We start from the raw sequence: 17,328 nt of genomic DNA on the forward strand, positions 1-17,328 counted from the left end.
CTTGGATCATAGCCTCTTTCTCTCGCACTCCACAAATACTGTTCCACTGGCTTCTTTTGTTTCCATTTTGTGAGTTCTGCTGCTAATCTGATTTTTCTTTTCTAAGTAACAGTTTTTTGCTGCTTACAAGATTGCCCCCATTTATTCTAGAAATTCACAGATAATGTGTTTTTTCCCCATTAATCCTGAGGCACACAGAGAAACTTTTCAAGGTGAAAACATAAGTGTATTCTTAAGATTTGAGAAGGGCTTGGAGAAGGAAATGGCAACACACTCCAGTGTTCTTGCCTGGAGAATCCCAGGGACGGGGGAGCCTGGTGGGCTGCCGTCTGTGGGATCACACAGAGTCGGACATGACTGAAGTGACTTAGCAGCAGCAGCAGCATACTTAAACTTACTGTATGTAGGGTTTCCACAGTGGATCCTAGGTAGTGGAGTGTCTCTGAGCTGAGTGACCCCTGCGAGTTACTGAATTCTCTGCCTTGGTTTCCTCATCTACAATAAGGAAATAATAATCATGGGATCTGTGTCAAGAGTTAATGTGAGCATGAAACACTTCAGTTTATGGAAAAGTGCTTGGAAAAGCACCTGTGGTACACTACGTGGAGGATAAACTTATCTTTATTACCTTTTCCTTAAGTAGTTTATGTCTCATATTTTGCTTGGGAATGATTGGAGAATTCCTTAAGCTAATCCTCTAGTTTGTCAAATAAGTCACTGAAGGATCTAGTATGCTGTCCATTGCTTCTGTTAGTTCAGCTGCTTGATTATAGTTTATAAAAATCTTTCTTTTTCTCAGATTGTACCCTTTCAAATACAGTCTGTGTGTCTTGAATTTCACAGTGAGACTAAGAATTAGAGGTTTTTTCCTTTGTTTGTTTGCTCGCTTCTAGTTCAAAGAGTTCCTTGCAATAATATGTTTACCTGGGAACCATTGGTCCTCCGTTATGAACAGAAGTGTAGTTTTTTAGTAATGATAACATTTCTTTCTATGGAAAGTTTACACTTACTAAATTTCATCTGGGATGGGACAGAGATCAGACAGAGGGAGATAACGGAACTACTAATAATTTTCAGGCCGATGTGTGTCATTCATTAATTGCACTCATGTGTCTGTATGTCTGTACTTCTGTCTGAGCATAATTGATACTGTTGTAAAAATTACTTTTTGGAAGGCTTTGACTTGAAACCTCCTGTTTAATCTAGTACACACACAGAGTAACATATATGAAAGTATATGCTTTTTGTTGGTGATTTTCAGCAACTATTGTCGGAAAAAGGAGTGCTTGAGGTGAACATTTTTAGGTGTACTTCATGAGAGAATGCAACATTAAAATATTAGAAATGGGTAAAAGACTAATATGTCATTTCGAAGAAGATTAAAAGGTTTCTTAGTCTGTGAACTAGTTCATGAAATTTATGGTTCCATTGTAAATAATAGTCTCTTCAAGTAATTCAGCATTTTGAAAACTGTCCTTATTTTTCAGGGTTGAACGTTGTAGCATAACCATGCTATTTGTGAAATATTAGGTTAAGGTTTCTGAGTTAAATGTCCATCTTATTACAGCCCCTATGGACGAAAGCGGTCAGAAGATGTTATTTCTTTTTTGAGATCTGAAGTACATCTTGCAATTCCTAATGTGGTAAGTATTATGAAATATTCAAGTTAATACAGTGATATTTTGGTAATGTATTTAAGAAGTATAGAGACTTGCCTGGCCATCCAGTAGTTAAGACTTTGTCTTTGAATGCAGGGGATATTGGTTTGGTTCCTGGCTGGGGAGCTGAGATCCCACATGCCTTGTGGCCAAAACAAAACAAACAGAAGCAATATTGTAACAAGTTCAGCAGAGACTTAAAAAGAAGTTATAGCATTAAGACTGAACTTTATTTAATCTCTTGGTCCTATGTGCTTTTTGACTTTACCTCAGCATTTAACACAAATCAAAGTGTATCATTAATATCTATTACAAAAATTACTTCTGCAGAGCTCACTGTATATTGAAGATGGGTATCAGAGTTAAGTGTCTGGTGGGCCATAATTAGCAAGTACCCTACAAATCATCTTGCTTTTCCTTACGTCAGACATTATCTAAATCAGACCATCTCAGAAGTCCAAATCTCTGTCCTGAGCTCCCAACTGTGAGGCAGTCCACAGCAGAACAGAAAGAAAGGAAGAACCAACCTGTGCCTTGAGTGCACGGGTCCCTGTGTTTTCTCAGGGCACTTCTCTCTACCACCACCCCTCCTGCTGCTTGTTGGCATGTGGAGGACCAAGTCATCAGGATGACGGTGGTGCATTCTGTGACGATCCAAGGGTTAAGGCCAGGCAGCAGTCTGGCCTTCTGGAGGACAGCTTCTATGCTTATTTGGCACATTTGAAAGAACTGAAGTCAAAATCTTGGCAGTATAGCTTCTTCAGTTTTTCTGCCTCATGGACATGCAACACATGCACATGCCTGCATCCAGCCACCCTCCCAGGGAAAGGATGACATGTACTGTGCCTGACCTTTCTTCCTGCAGGAATGGGTAGAATGGGACGGCTTGAAGAAGGCTAAGTCTGCAGCTTGCCTTCCTCTAATATCCCTCTCCTTGAAGCAGACTTCCACTGGGCCAGCGGAGGCTTTCCCCACTCAGAAGGGAGCGGGGATGGTGACAATCAGGGGTAGATTTGTCTGTGCTGGGAGCACCTGGGACTCATTTTTTCTTTCCACAGGTAATGGTTCCTAGCTTGGATGACATTCAACAAGCCATTAACCGTATGATCCAGTTAACCCTGGAGGTCAGCAGAGGAGTAGCTCACTGGGGCCAGCAGTCCCGTCCCATCAAGAGAGTCATTAGCAGCACCTCCCGTACGACTATGGACTTGGCCCATCCAAGCACAGGAAAGCAATTGAAGAAGGAAGAAAGTAAGAATATTAAATCTTAGATCAGTAGAGTCTCAGAATTATAACAGTAAATAAGTCTTTCTAATTTTTCCTGGATATTACAACATATCTTTTTAAAGTCAGTTTTATATGTTTGTTGGTTAAATTTTGCATTAAAAAAACTAGGGTTCTCCATCTTCCACCTTAAACATAGCGTGCAGACATTTCAGATTTTGGTCATGGGTGAACAAGGATATTTATCACTGTTCTACTATCGTAGTCTCAGATTCAAAGTGAAAAATGAAAACAAACCTTAGAACTAATTCTATATTCAGGCTTGTATTTGGTCTGATAAACTTAGTTTGCTAGAACATGGTGCTTAGAAAATCTGGTCATATGTGCTTTGTACATAAAGTTTATTTAAACTATTCCCTTAAATAATTAAGGTTGTGATATGACACTGACCCCAAATTCCATGGATATTTTTGGATACTTTCTCTTGTATAGAAAGCCAAACTTTTTTTCTTTTTCTTTCTTGCTATTATGCCACGTTAATTTTTTTTTTATTTTTGAGAAAAGTTGTACATACCTGAGGTGTACAGTATGATGTTTTGATATATGTGTACTTTTTTGAAATGGTTGCCATAGAGTAAGTAACGTATTCATCACCTCTCATAGTTAATCATTTGTGTGTATGTGTGTGTGTGTGTGTGTGTGTGTGTGTGTGGTGAGAACACCTGAGGTCTACTTTCTTAGCAGACTTCGAGTGCACATTATTATTATACTATACATTACCAATATGTGTACATTTCCAGAATTTATTCATTATATTAATGAAAGTTTGTACCCCTTGATCAACATCTCCCCTTTTCTTCCACCCCTACCCCAAGTCAGTATCATTTATGGGTACTTAAGCCAGCTGTTGCTAGGCAGGAATACCAGATTAAACCACTTTGAAAGAGAAGGTGGAAATCTCAAATTTCTCATGAAATCTCATGATTTTTTAATGGTTAACAACTGCTTTAACAAAAGTAGGGAACTTTCTGGGCCAAATAAAAGTATCTGTATGGTCTGTACCTGATGAAGAATACTTGAGAATACTGACTTTTAGCAAGAGATGTTTATGGTGGTGTTTAATGGTGGTGGTGTGGTTTCTAAATACTAGATGCTGAGCTGAAGACAAACATATGTTGTATCATTTAATCCTCTCAAATATTTCTGTGAAGTTTAAATAATTAGCTTAAGGCATTTGGGTAATAAATGTAGTTGTTGCATTTGATTGCTAAGTTGTGTCTGAATCTGCAGCCCCATGGACTGCAGCCCTCCAGACTCCTCTGTCCATGAGATTTTCCAGGCAAGGATACTGGAGTGGGTTGCCATTTCCTTCTCTAGGGGATCTTTCTGACCCAGGGATCAAACACCCGTTCCCTGCACTGGCAGGCAGATTCTTTACTGCTGAGGCACAAGGGAAGCCCCAATAAATGTCATACCTCTCCTTTAACCGCAAGGCTGTTCTGTGGGATAGCAATTTCAACTCATTTGATCTTTCCTTGGAGGGCGTTTTGTTTTGGGGCAGGTTATCAATCAGTGTCTTTCAACTGGTTTTCAGTTCTCTCCTCTGAATAGCAGTTTCCTCACTTTAATGAAGGCATCTCAGATAGATCAATGGTAAAGAATTCACCTGCCAATGCAGGAGATGCAGGAGAAGTGGGTTTGATCCCTGGGTCAGGAAGATCCCCTGGAGAAGGAAATGGAAGCCCACCGTAGTATTCTTGCCTGGGGAGTCCCATGTACAGAAGAACCTGGCAGGCCACTGTAGTCAATGGGGTCGCAAAAGAATCAGACATGATAGAACAACTGAGCGCACTTGCACACATTTAGAAACCTAGACCTCAAAATATAACACAACGATTTAATAAGAATAAGTGAAACTAGTGAGAGATTAGCTGTTAATTATTTGGATGGAGATGGGTCTTTAAGAATTTAAAGTTTGGAAAGTCTATAGATAATTACAATTGGTAGTATTTAAAGTTGAATGCATGAGTTATCTATAGAATAAAAGCATCTGTTCTCAGAATCCTTTGAAGAAATGATTCCTGCACGGAAGCTAAAGAATTTTTACCCGGGAGTGGCAGAGCACAAGGATATTTCCAAGCTGGTCCTCCTCCTTTCTTCCTCCGTGAACTCTCTCAGAAAGGCAGTTCATGAAGCCCTGCAAGACTTTCAGAAGTACAAGACACTCTGGACAGAGGACCGAGATGTGAAAGTGAAGGTGTGTTTCCACTACTGGCAATGCAGTTTGGGTTGTAATTGTTTTACTCTTGTGGGACGACCAGGAAAACGTCAGCAATGATGATGAGAACTCAAGAACAGAGACCAAGAACCTGTAAATGCCACGCACCTAGCACATCTTGTCTTGTGTAATTCTGACATTGACACTGGGGCAATCGATAATAATGAGGCTCAAGCAGATTTTGTTCAATTCATCTGAGTACCAATTATGTATGAGACATACCCAGAAGCCAGGTATTCAGGGGTGTGTCAAAGTTACAGAGGCCTAGCTGTATATTTGGTTAGAAACTCGAGGAAACTTTAGGACTATAAACAACCAACCAGAAATGTGAAATCCCCTCACATAGCCTCCTCTTCCAGTACTAACAGTTCACCCCTTTCTCTACTGAGCCCCTGGCCTGATAGCACATACATGAGGAAAAATATATAAGCAGATACAATTTTCTAACTTACCTATTAGAAGTGTAAGATTTACATTGTCAAAAAGCCAAAGAAAGTGTTGATTCTTTCCTTGCTACAGGAGTTTTTGGCTAACAATCCCTCTCTGACTGAAATCAGATCTGAAATTCTACACTACGCGACTTTTGAACAGGAGATTGATGAGTTGAAGCCTATTATAGTTGTAGGAGCACTTGAATTGCATACAGGTATTTTAAAAATATTATGTAAAGTATCTGTATTTTCACATGAAATGTGACTTCACTTAGGAGACAGTTATTAATCTACCTTGATATAATATTATAACTATTAAGCATTTTGGACCACCAATATTGTTCATATATATGTTAAATATAGATATACATTTTGTATATATAATATTATACCAAAGTGGCTTAATGCACTGAATACTAAACTGGTACCCGAACAACTAAAACTATAGGTGGAACTTCGTGTTACTGGAGGGAGTGGGTTGTATACAAGGGCTAAGAATCAGAACAAGTGGAGGTCTCCTGAGAAGTTAGTCCAGTGGCGTTAGAGTATCAGAGGGTGTTGAGACAATGTCTGAAATCAAAAGCCCAAGCTGATTCTACGGCTAACTATAGTGAGGGAGAGCTCTGCTGGACAGACCCAGTGTTCCCAGCATTATAGACTGCTGGTCTCATGTAGGGGTTACCTGGAGGAATTCAGGGAAATGAGTGAGGGCTGCTAATGGGATGGCCAGAAACAGAGCAAGGTTCACATTGGATGGTGCCAGAATGAATTTCCAAAATTCTTCTCTATAGACTTGAGTGTCTTTCTTATGATCAGCTTAACATACTTCACTGGGATAGGCATTAAGTCTTCAAAATCTGGTAACCTTCCAGAACATTTAATTCAGACTAGCTACATTTCACCCACTCCAGTGTTCTTGCCTGGAGAATCCCAGGGGCGGGGGAGCCTGGTGGGCTGCCATCTATGGGGTCGCACAGAGTCGGACACGACTGAAGCGACTTAGCAGCAGCAGCAGCAGCAGCTACATTTCAAATGCTCAGTGTGGCTGGTGACAACAAAATGGACAATTATAAATGCTCAGATTATACATGCAGTGAATTGTTTCAGAATGTCACCTAATATTTTATTTTGACCTTTCTCTGTCTTCATCAGAGCCAATGAAATTGGCCTTATCAATTGAGGCTAAGGCATGGAAGATGCTACTCTGTCGATATTTGAATGAAGAATACAAAAAGAAAATGTCAGACATGATAGCATTTATCAATGAATACTTGAAAAAGTTATCTAGACCTATTCGTGACTTAGATGATGTCAGATTTGCAATGGAAGCCTTGTCTTGTATCCGTGATAATGAAATTCAAATGGACATGACTTTGGGACCAATTGAAGTAAGAAATGTTTGCATTTTTCTCTCTTGAAATGCTATTTTTTTAAAAATAGAGAAACACTAAAAAATTGAATTCTTTATCTATTTTATGGCACAATCTTTCTGTTTTTCCTCTCTGATGTTGATGTTCTTAGAGGGATTTTGATAATTATCAACAGTGAACAGTATACCAAGGAAAATGTATTAATAATGCTGTATTGGTCTAGACAGTGTTCAATTTTTTTATGCTGGTACCTGTATTTTACAGAAAAGAGTGGTTATACTCTCTGACTTCAGTCCTGACATATTAGGCAAGTTCCCCAAATATATTTGACTTTCTTAGAAATGAGCTATGTGTCTCCCCTATGACCAGCAGCATACCATGGTTGAGAATGGTCCATTTAGGCTCAAAAGTAGCTGTTGGGATTTAGATCAACAGGAGATGTTTTTAGGAAAGAGTACTGTTTTAGTTTCCTGTTTAGCCTCTGTAACAAATTATCATAACCTCAATGGCTGAAAACAACACATGTTTATTATTTTATAGTTCTCGAGGTCAGAAGTATGGAAATGGGGCTGAAATCAACATATCAGCAGGGGCTGCAGAGAAGAACCATTTCCCTATGTTGTCCAGCTTCCAGAGGCAGCTTGCATCCCTTGGTTCCTGGTTCCCTCCCAGCTGTGGCATCACTCTTACCCCTGCTTCTGTCCTCATATCTCTGTCTCTAAATCTCCTATCTCCTTCTTTCCCTTAAAGGAACCTTTGTGATTACACTGGGCCCACATGGTTAATCCAGGATAATCTCCTCCTCTCAGATTCTTTTACTTAATCACATCTGCAAGTTTGCTGTGTAAGGTGACACTATTCCCAGGTGCTAGAGATTCGGGTGTGGATAACGATAGGGAGGCTGTTATTCTACCACTAATACTTAGAATTTCTGGCTCATGGCGATAATAAAGATCAGATCCAGTTCATTTTATAACTTTTTTAGATTCTCTGTGGATAGTGCACGCCCCTTATTGCCTGCAAACCTGGGGAATTGGTACCTCCTTTTGGGTACCCAGTGTTCATGACTGAGCCTTGCTTTCTTGAAACCACTTAGAGTTTGTGCTCTTTGGTAGCTAATGAAATTCATACCTTTACTACTTCTTTAAATCTTAGTATTCAGATATTTTGAATGCTGACCACTCGCTTCTCAAGATTTAACAAGTTATCATACCATTTTTTTCCTGACTGCCAAAGTTCAGTTTTTCAGCATAAATTCCTTTGGTAAAGCTGATTGCCAACTCATCAGTCTAAAGAAAATTAGGCAAAATTGGTACATAACATTATACAGATTTCAGTGGTGCAAGATTATAACTCAGTATTTATATGCAGTGTAAAGCCATCACCACCTTTAAATCTCTTTACCAACTATCACCATACAGTTAATCCCCTTCACCCATTTTTCTGCCCTTCATCCCCCGTCCTCTCTGGTCCCAATATGTCCTCTGTATCTATGAATTTGTTTTTGTCTTGTCTTGTTTGTTCATTAGTGTCTGCTCTTCAGAATATCATTTCATTCCATTCCTTATACAGCCAACCCCTATTTTAATAGAGTATGAGAAGACATTTTGCATGGTCTTGTCACAAAATCAGGAAGAGAGAGGCAGAAAGTTACTCTAGGGTGTTTTTCCTCGGAGATTATCTCAAAGGGATTGGTCTCCTCTCCACCAGGATCACCTTGGTGCTTATTAAGTTCAGATTTCAGCGCCTGGGGTCTAGAGTCAATATCTGATGTCAGTGATAATCTAAAGGAGCTTTTTATACACATTTAATTTGGGGAACCATCCTTTTAAGACATAGTGGGGATTTCCCTGGTGGTTGGTTGGCTACCGTGCTGTGCTGGGGTTTGATCCCTGGTCAGGGAACTAGATCCCACATACTGCAATTGAGAGTTCATGCTGCAGCTGAAGATCCCACATGCTGCAAGACCTAGTACAGCCAAATAAATAAATAATTTTAGTGAAAGACATAGGAATGTGTTTGTAGAAGCCCTGTAAGTCATTTGCCAATTGTATTCCTTGTGATGTGTCTGAATCTGCCCCCACTGCACAGGAAGCCTATGCTATTTTAAACCGATTTGAAGTTGAAGTCACCAAAGAAGAATCAGAAGCAGTAGACACCTTGAGATATTCTTTCAACAAATTGCAGAGTAAAGCAGTGAGTACAAATTTAATTCTTCTTTTATTAAGTGACTATATTCAGAAAAAAAATACATTTCAAACTTTTCAAAAGCTCAATATATATTATCTTCCTAGCTTTATTGGGATATAATCCACATCCTATAACATGTACCATTTCAAAGTATACAATTCTGTAATTGTTACTATATGCAGAGTTGCACAACAACCATTATTATTTAATTTTAGAACATTTTCATCATTCCAAAAAAAAACCCCCATGCCCATTAGTAATCCTTCCTCATTCTTTTCCTCACCACAGCCCCTGGCAAACAGGAATCTACTTTTTATCTCTTTGAATTTGCCTTTTCTGGATGCTTAAACATAGATAGAATCCTATGGTATCTAGTCTTTTGTGACTGGCTTCTTTCACTTAGAATAATGTTGTCAAGGTTTATCCATATTGTTTCACATACCAGCACCTCATTCTCCTAATGGCTAATAATTCTTAGCATCTTTTTACATGTACTCATTAGCCATTTGTATATCTTCTTTGAAGAAAGGTTGAATTTAAATCTGTTATTTGTTTTTTAAATTGGGTTGTCTCTTTGAGTTGTAAGAGTTCTTTATATATCCTGGATGTAAGTCCTTTAATCAAAAGATTTGCAAATATTTTCTCTCATTCTGTGGGTTTTTTCTCTTTCTTGATAGTGTCTTTTGAAGCACAAAATTTTTAATTTTGATAAAGTCCAGCTTGTCTATTTTTTTTTTCTTTTGTTTCTTGTTTTTGGTATTGTATGTAGAAAGCCATTGCCTAGTCCAGGATCATGAAGAGTCACTACTATGTTTTCTTATGAGAGTTTTCTAATTTTACCCTTACATTTAGGTATTTGTTACATTTTGAGTTAATCTTTGTGTATGGTGTGAGTTAGGGGTCCAACGTCATGTAAATGTGTGTGGATATCCTGTTGTCTCAGGACCATTTGTTGTAAAGACTGTGCTTTCACCAAATAAATTGTCTTGTCTCCCTGGAGAAAAACAGTTAATCATAACTGTAAGGATTCATTTCTGTACTCTCAACTTTAATCTGTTGATCCACATGCCTGCCCCTATGCCAGTCTTGATTACAGTAGCTTTGTACTAAGGTAAAAAAAAAATAATGGAGCAAAATACGCATAACCTAAGGTTTACCATCTTAATCATTTTTATGTGTAGAGTTCAGTAGTGTTACATGTGTTCACATTGCTCTGCAGCCAATCTCCAGAACTTTTTTGCATTGCAAAATGGAAACTACCCATTAAACAACAGCTCCCCATTCCTCCCATGTAAGTGAAATCATACACTATTTATCTTTTTTGTTACTGACTTATTTCAGTTAGCATAATGTCCTCAAGATTCATCTGTATTATAACATATGTCAGAATTTCCTTCCTTTTCAGTGTTGAATAATAGTCCATCATGTGCATATACCACATTTTGTTTATTGATTCATCCATCAGTGGGCATGTGTGTTCCTCATATCCTCACTTGTTATTTTTTGTGTTCTTGATAGTAGGCATCCTACTGGGTGAGGTGGTCTCTCATTGTGGTTTTTTTTCTCATTTATTTTTATTAGTTGGAGGCTAATTACTTTACAGTATTGTAGTGGGTTTTGTCATACATTGACATGAACCAGCCACGGATTTACATGTATTCCCCATCCCGATCCCCCCCGACCTCCCTCTCTACCTGATCCCTCTGGGTCTTCCCAGTGCACCAGGCCTGAGCACTTGTCTCATGCATCCAACCTAGGCTGGTGATCTGTTTCACCCTACATAATATACATGTTTCAATGCTGTTCTCTCAAAACATCCCACCCTCGCCTTCTCCCACAGAGTCCAAAAGTCCATTCTGTACATCTGTGTCTCTTTTTCTGTTTTGTGTATAGGGTTATCGTTACCATCTTTCTAAATGCCATATATATGTGTTAGTATGCTATAATGTTCTTTATCTTTCTGGCTTACATCACTCTGTATAATGGGCTCCAGTTTCATCCATTTCATTAGAACTGATTCAAATGAATTCTTTTTAATGGCTGAGTAATATTCTATGGTGTATATGTACCACAGCTTCCTTATCCATTCATCTGCTGATGGGCATCTAGGTTGCTTCCATGTCCTGGCTATTATAAACAGTGCTGCGATGAACACTGGGGTGCACGTGTCTCTTTCAGATCTGGTTTCCTCGATGTGTATGCCCAGAAGTGGGATTGCTGCGTCACATGGCAGTTCTATTTCCAGTTTTTAAGAAATCTCCACACTGTTCTCCATAGCGGCTGTACTAGTTTGCATTCCCACCAACAGTGTAAGAGGGTTCCCTTTTCTCCACACCCTCTCCAGCATTTATTGCTTGTAGACTTTTGGATAGCAGCCATCCTGACTGGCGTGTAATGGTACCTCATTGTGGTTTTGATTTGCATTTCTCTGATAATGAGTGATGTTGAGCATCTTTTCATGTGTTTGTTAGCCATCTGTATGTCTTCTTTGGAGAAATGTCTGTTTAGTTCTTTGGCCCATTTTTTGATTGGGTCATTTATTTTTCTGGAATTGAGCTGCAGGAGTTGCTTGTATATTTTTGAGATTAATCCTTTGTCTGTTGCTTCATTTGCTATTATTTTCTCCCAGTCTGAGGGCTGTCTTTTCACCTTGCTTATAGTTTCCTTTGTAGTGCAAAAGCTTTTAAGTTTCATTAGGTCCCATTTGTTTATTTTTGCTTTTATTTCCAATATTCTGGGAGGTGGGTCATAGAGGATCTTGCTGTGATTTATGTGGAGAGTGTTTTGCCTATGTTCTCCTCTAGGAGTTTTATAGTTTCTGGTCTTACATTTAGATCTTTAATCCATTTTGAGTTTATTTTTGTGTATGGTGTTAGAAAGTGTTCTAGTTTCATTCTTTTACAAGTGGTTGACCAGTTTTCCCAGCACCACTTGTTAAAGAGGTTGTCTTTTTTCCATTGTATATCCTTGCCTCCTTTGTCAAAGATAAGGTGTCCATAGGTTCATGGATTTATCTCTGGGCTTTCTATTCTGTTCCATTGATCTATATTTCTGTCTTTGTGCCAGTACCACACTGTCTTGATGACTGTGGCTTTGTAGTAGAGTCTGAAGTCAGGCAGGTTGATTCCTCCAGTCACATTCTTCTTTCTCAAGATTACTTTGGCTATTCGAGGTTGTTTGTATTTCCATACAAATTGTGAAATTCTTTGTTCTAGTTCTGTGAAGAATACTGTTGGTAGCTTGATAGGGATTGCATTGACTCTGCTTTGGGTAGTATATCCATTTTGACAATATTGATTCTTCCAATCCATGAACATGGTATATTTCTCCATCTGTTTGTGTCCTCTTTGATTTCTTTCATCAGTGTTTTAGTTTTCTATGTGTAGGTCTTTTGTTTCTTTAGGTAGATATACTCCTAAGTATTTTATTCTTTTTGTTGCAGTGGTGAATGGTATTGTTTCCTTAATTTCTCTTTCTGTTTTCTCATTGTTAGTGTATAGGAATGCAAGGGATTTCTGTGTGTTAATTTTATATCCTGCAACTTTACTATATTTGTTGATTAGCTCTAGTAATTTTCTGGTAGAGTCTTTAGGGTTTTCTATGTAGAGGATCATGTCATCTGCAAACAGTGAGAGTTTCACTTCTTCTTTTCCTATCTGGATTCCTTTTACTTCTTTTTCTGCTCTGATTGCTGTGGCCAAAACTTCCAACACTATGTTGAATAGTAGTGGTGAGAGTGGGCACCCTTGTCTTGTTCCTGATTTCAGGGGAAATGCTTTCAATTTTTCACCATTGAGGGTGATGCTTGCTGTGGGTTTGTCATATATAGCTTTATTATGTTGAGTATGTTCCTTCTATTCCTGCTTTCTGGAGAGTTTTAATCATAAATGGATGTTGAATTTTGTCAAAGGCTTTTTCTGCATCTATTGAGATAATCATATGGTTTTTTATCTTTCAATTTGTTAATGTGGTGTATTACATTGATTGATTTGCGGATATTAAAGAATCCTTGCATTCCTGGGATAAAGCCCACTTGGTCGTGGTGTATGATTTTTTTAATATGTTGTTGGATTCTGTTTGCTAGAATTTTGTTAAGGATTTTTGCATCTATGTTCATCAGTGATATTGGCCTGTAGTTTTCTTTTTTTGTGGCATCTTTGTCTGGTTTTGGAATTAGGGTGATGGTGGCCTCATAGAATGAGTTTGGAAGTTTACCTTCTCTGCAATTTTCTGGAAGAGTTTGAGTAAGATAGGTGTTAGCTCTTCTCTAAATTTTTGGTAGAATTCAGCTGTGAAGCCATCTGGTCCTGGGCTTTTGTTTGCTGGAAGATTTTTGATTACAGTTTCGATTTCCTTGCTTGTGATGGGTCTGTTAAGATCTTCTATTTCTTCCTGGTTCAGTTTTGGAAAGTTATACTTTTCTAAGAATTTGTCCATTTCATCCAAGTTGTCCATTTTATTGGCATAGAGCTGCTGGTAGTAGTCTCTTATGATCCTTTGTATTTCAGTGATGTCTGTTGTGATCTCTCCATTTTCATTTCTAATTTTGTTAATTTGGTTCTTCTCCCTTTGTTTCTTAATGAGTCTTGCTAATGGTTTGTCAATTTTGTTTATTTTTTCAAAAAACCAGCTTTTAGCTTTGTTGATTTTTGCTATGGTCTCTTTTGTTTCTTTTGCATTTATTTCTGCCCTAATTTTTAAGATTTCTTTCCTTCTACTAACCCTGGGGTTCTTCATTTCTTCCTTCTCTAGTTGCTTTAGGTGTAGAGTTTCATTGTGGTTTTGATTTGCATTTCCCTAATGAAAAGTGACCATGAGCATCTTTTCATATGCTTGTTGGCCATCTGTATATCTTCTTTGGAGAAACGTCTTTTCAAGTTCCTTGCCTGGTTTTAAGTTGGATTGTTTGTTTTTGTTATTGTTGTTGAATGGTGGAAGTTCTTTATATAATCTGGATATTAACTTCTTACAGGTATATGATTGGCAAGTATTTTCTCCCATTCTGTAGATTGCCTTTTCACTCTGTTCATTATATCTTTATAATTATTTTTATTTATATATATATAACTCTGTATACATATTTATTTATATATTTATATAAATATATATTTATATTATTATATATATTATATTATATATATTTATTTCAGAGAAGGCAATAGGAGCCCACTCCAGTACTCTTGCCTGGAAAATCCCATGGACGGGGGAGCCTGGTAGGCTGCAGTCCATGGCGTCGCGAAGAGTCGGACATGACTGAGCAACTTCACTTTCACTTTTCACTTTCATGCATTGGAGAAGGGAATGGCAACCCACTCCAGTGTTCCTGCCTGGAGAATCCCAGGGACAGGGGAGCCTGGTGGGCTGCCATCTATGGGGTCGCACAGAGTCAGACATGACTGAAGTGACTTAGCAGGAGCAGCAGCAGCATATATATTTATATTATAAATATATATTTATATTTATGTAACTATATAAATAAATTTATAATTTATATATATATTATATATTTATATCACTCTGTAAAGTAAGTAGTGATATCCCTCCTTTCTTTTCTAATTTTAGTAATTTGAGTCCTTTCTCTTTTATTTTTGGTTATACTAGGCAAAACTTTGTCACTTTCATTGCTGTTTTCAAAAGAAAACCTTTTAGTTTGTTTATTTTCCCTGTTGTTTTCTTATTCTCTATCATTTATCTGTGCTTTTTTTTTTCTGTGCTCTTTTTAAATTGTTTTCTTCCTTCTGCTTTCTTTGGGTTTAGTTTCTTCTTCTTGTCTGGTTTGTTAAGGTGGATGGTTCAGTTCAGTTCAGTTCAGTTCAGTCGCTCAGTCGTATCCGACTCTTTGCGACCCCATGAATCGCAGCACGCCAGGCCTCCCTGTCCATCACCAACTCCCGGAGTTTACTCAAACTCATGCCCATCGAGTTGGTGATGCCATCCAGCCATCTCATCCTCTGTCACCCCCTTCTCCTCCTGCCCCCAATCCCTCCCAGCATCAAGGTCTTTTCCAATGAGTCAACTCTTCGCATGAGGTGGCCAAAGTACTGGAGTTTCGGTTAGGTTACTGATTTGAGGTTTTTTTTTTTTTCTTTTAATGTTGGCATTTATGGCTATAAATTTTTCTCTAAGCATTTTTGAAGTTGGTAAATATTTAGACATTATACCTATGGCTGATTCATGTTGAGCTTTGACAGAAAACAGCAAAATTCTGTAAAGCAATTATCCTTCAATAAAAAATAAATAAAAAAAAAAACGTGAATGGCAAAGGGATGGTGGGATGAATTGGGAGATTAGGACTGACACAGATACACTCCCGTGTGTAGAACAGATAGCTAGTGGGACCTTGCTTACAGCACGGGGAGCTCAGCTCAGGGCTCTGTGATGACTGAGGGGAGCGGGATGGGAGGGGTGCGAGGGAGGCTCGAGGGGGACGGGATATGTGTATGCATGTGGTTGATTCACTTCGTTGTACAGAAGAAACTAACAATTTAAAAAGTAAGTGAACTCCAAGGCAGGGTCCAGATTCTTTAATTATACTAAAAATTTTATTGAATATTAATTAATGTTGGATTAAAGTTTCCTATTTATGGGGAGATTTGTCACTGAGATTGAAGCAAGACACAGTAGCAAGGACACAGAGCTGAAATTGGGGTCATGACGTGTGATTCTGGCTCTGCCGTCAGCCAGTTGGGTGATCTGGTGCAAGTTAATAACCTTTGTTTCTTAATTTCTTCATGAGGTCCTTTAGAAATATTTTAGAAGCTTTAAAAAATGCAGTTTAATGAAGCTTGAGAAGATGTGTATAAAATTTTTTAATAATAATTTTTATTTTGGGGTTTCATGTTCAGTATTGACTAACTGCTTATTTTAAAAAGTACTTACTGGTTAGTCTAGACAGTGAGTCCTAGGAAGGATATGGGGAGCCCTCAGTTGAGATCTAGTAAAGCCCAATTTGCTGTTATTGTTCAGTCTAAAAGATTCACTAGGGTTTTTCTCTCATCTCTCTGTTAGTGTTAAACCTACTGACCCATTCTTTACTACAGTCACCATTAAGCTTAAAGCAGTATATGTTCCAACCCTGCAAGATGCTACCATTGAGAACAGTTAAGGGTAAGAGCCCTGGAATCACATTGCCAAGTTTTGAATCTTGACCTGGTCACATACTAGTGCTGGAACCTTGAGGAAGTTAGTCTCTCTGTGCGTCGGTTTTCTCACCTGTGGAATGGATATAATAGTAGTATATACCACGCAGGGTGGTTGTGAGGATTGAATGAGTTAACATATGTAAAGAACCTGGGAGATAGAAAGCATGAATTGGTGTTAGGTATAATGATTGCCTTTTTATACAGTTCATGGGGTTCTCATAGCTAGTATACTGGAATGGTTTGCCATTCCCTCCTCCAGTGGAATTGATGCTTTCAAACTGTGGTGCTGGAGAAGACTCTTGAGAGTCCCATGGAAAGAAAGGAGCTCAAACCAGTCAATCTTAAAGGAAATCAACCCAGAATATTCTTTGGAAGAACTGATGCTGAAGCTGAAGCTCCAATACTTTGACCACCTGATGTGAACAACTGACTCATTGGAAGAGACCCTGATGTTGGGAAAGACTGAAGGCAGAAGAAGAGGGTGACAGAGGATGAGATGGTTGAATGGCATCACTGATTCAATGGACGTGAACTTGGGCAAGCTCCAGGAGATGGTGAGGGACAGGGAAGCCTGGTACGCTGCAGGTTGCACATAATTGGACTTGACCTCATAACTGAACAACAACAGCAATTGATGATTGCAGATTTAAGCAGAAGCTTTGAAAATCATTGTGGAAGACATCTACTATTCTTTCATACCTAGAGTAATATCTTTTTCTTACTGGGGACTGCTCTAATTATTGCTACCACATGAACCTACTAGAGATTTCTTATCCCAGACCGTGGCCCGGTCTCGGAGACAACATGTGACCTAGACTAGGCCCATAGTCATAATTGTTCCCTTGGCCATATTAACCACTTGAACTGGGTCAGCCAGAAAATATTTTCCTAACTGCAGTTAAATAGCTTTGCCTCTTGGGTCATGAGCTAGAATGATTTGAGACTCATTGGTGCATTTGGATTGTTTATTTCTGAGTTTTTTTTTTTTAAACAAATTAACATTTTAGACACATCCTCGTTCATAGTGTATCTGTG

General features: G+C 38.4%; 1 protein-coding gene across 2 annotated transcripts in view; it reads left to right on the top strand.

The window, feature by feature from the left end:
* DNAH8 (dynein axonemal heavy chain 8) overlaps nt 1-17,328 on the top strand; it is a 322,922-nt gene that overhangs the window by 102,432 nt on the left and 203,162 nt on the right. For both annotated transcript variants that reach the window (XM_043450439.1, XM_043450440.1), the window contains 6 exons: nt 1,568-1,643; nt 2,717-2,909; nt 4,943-5,139; nt 5,680-5,806; nt 6,744-6,979; nt 9,053-9,157. In XM_043450439.1, the coding sequence (XP_043306374.1) occupies nt 1,568-1,643; nt 2,717-2,909; nt 4,943-5,139; nt 5,680-5,806; nt 6,744-6,979; nt 9,053-9,157 (934 nt within the window). The remainder of the gene's footprint in view (nt 1-1,567; nt 1,644-2,716; nt 2,910-4,942; nt 5,140-5,679; nt 5,807-6,743; nt 6,980-9,052; nt 9,158-17,328) is intronic.

Source organism: Cervus canadensis, chromosome 28, assembly GCF_019320065.1.
Source record: "Cervus canadensis isolate Bull #8, Minnesota chromosome 28, ASM1932006v1, whole genome shotgun sequence".
NCBI lineage: Eukaryota > Metazoa > Chordata > Mammalia > Artiodactyla > Cervidae > Cervus > Cervus canadensis.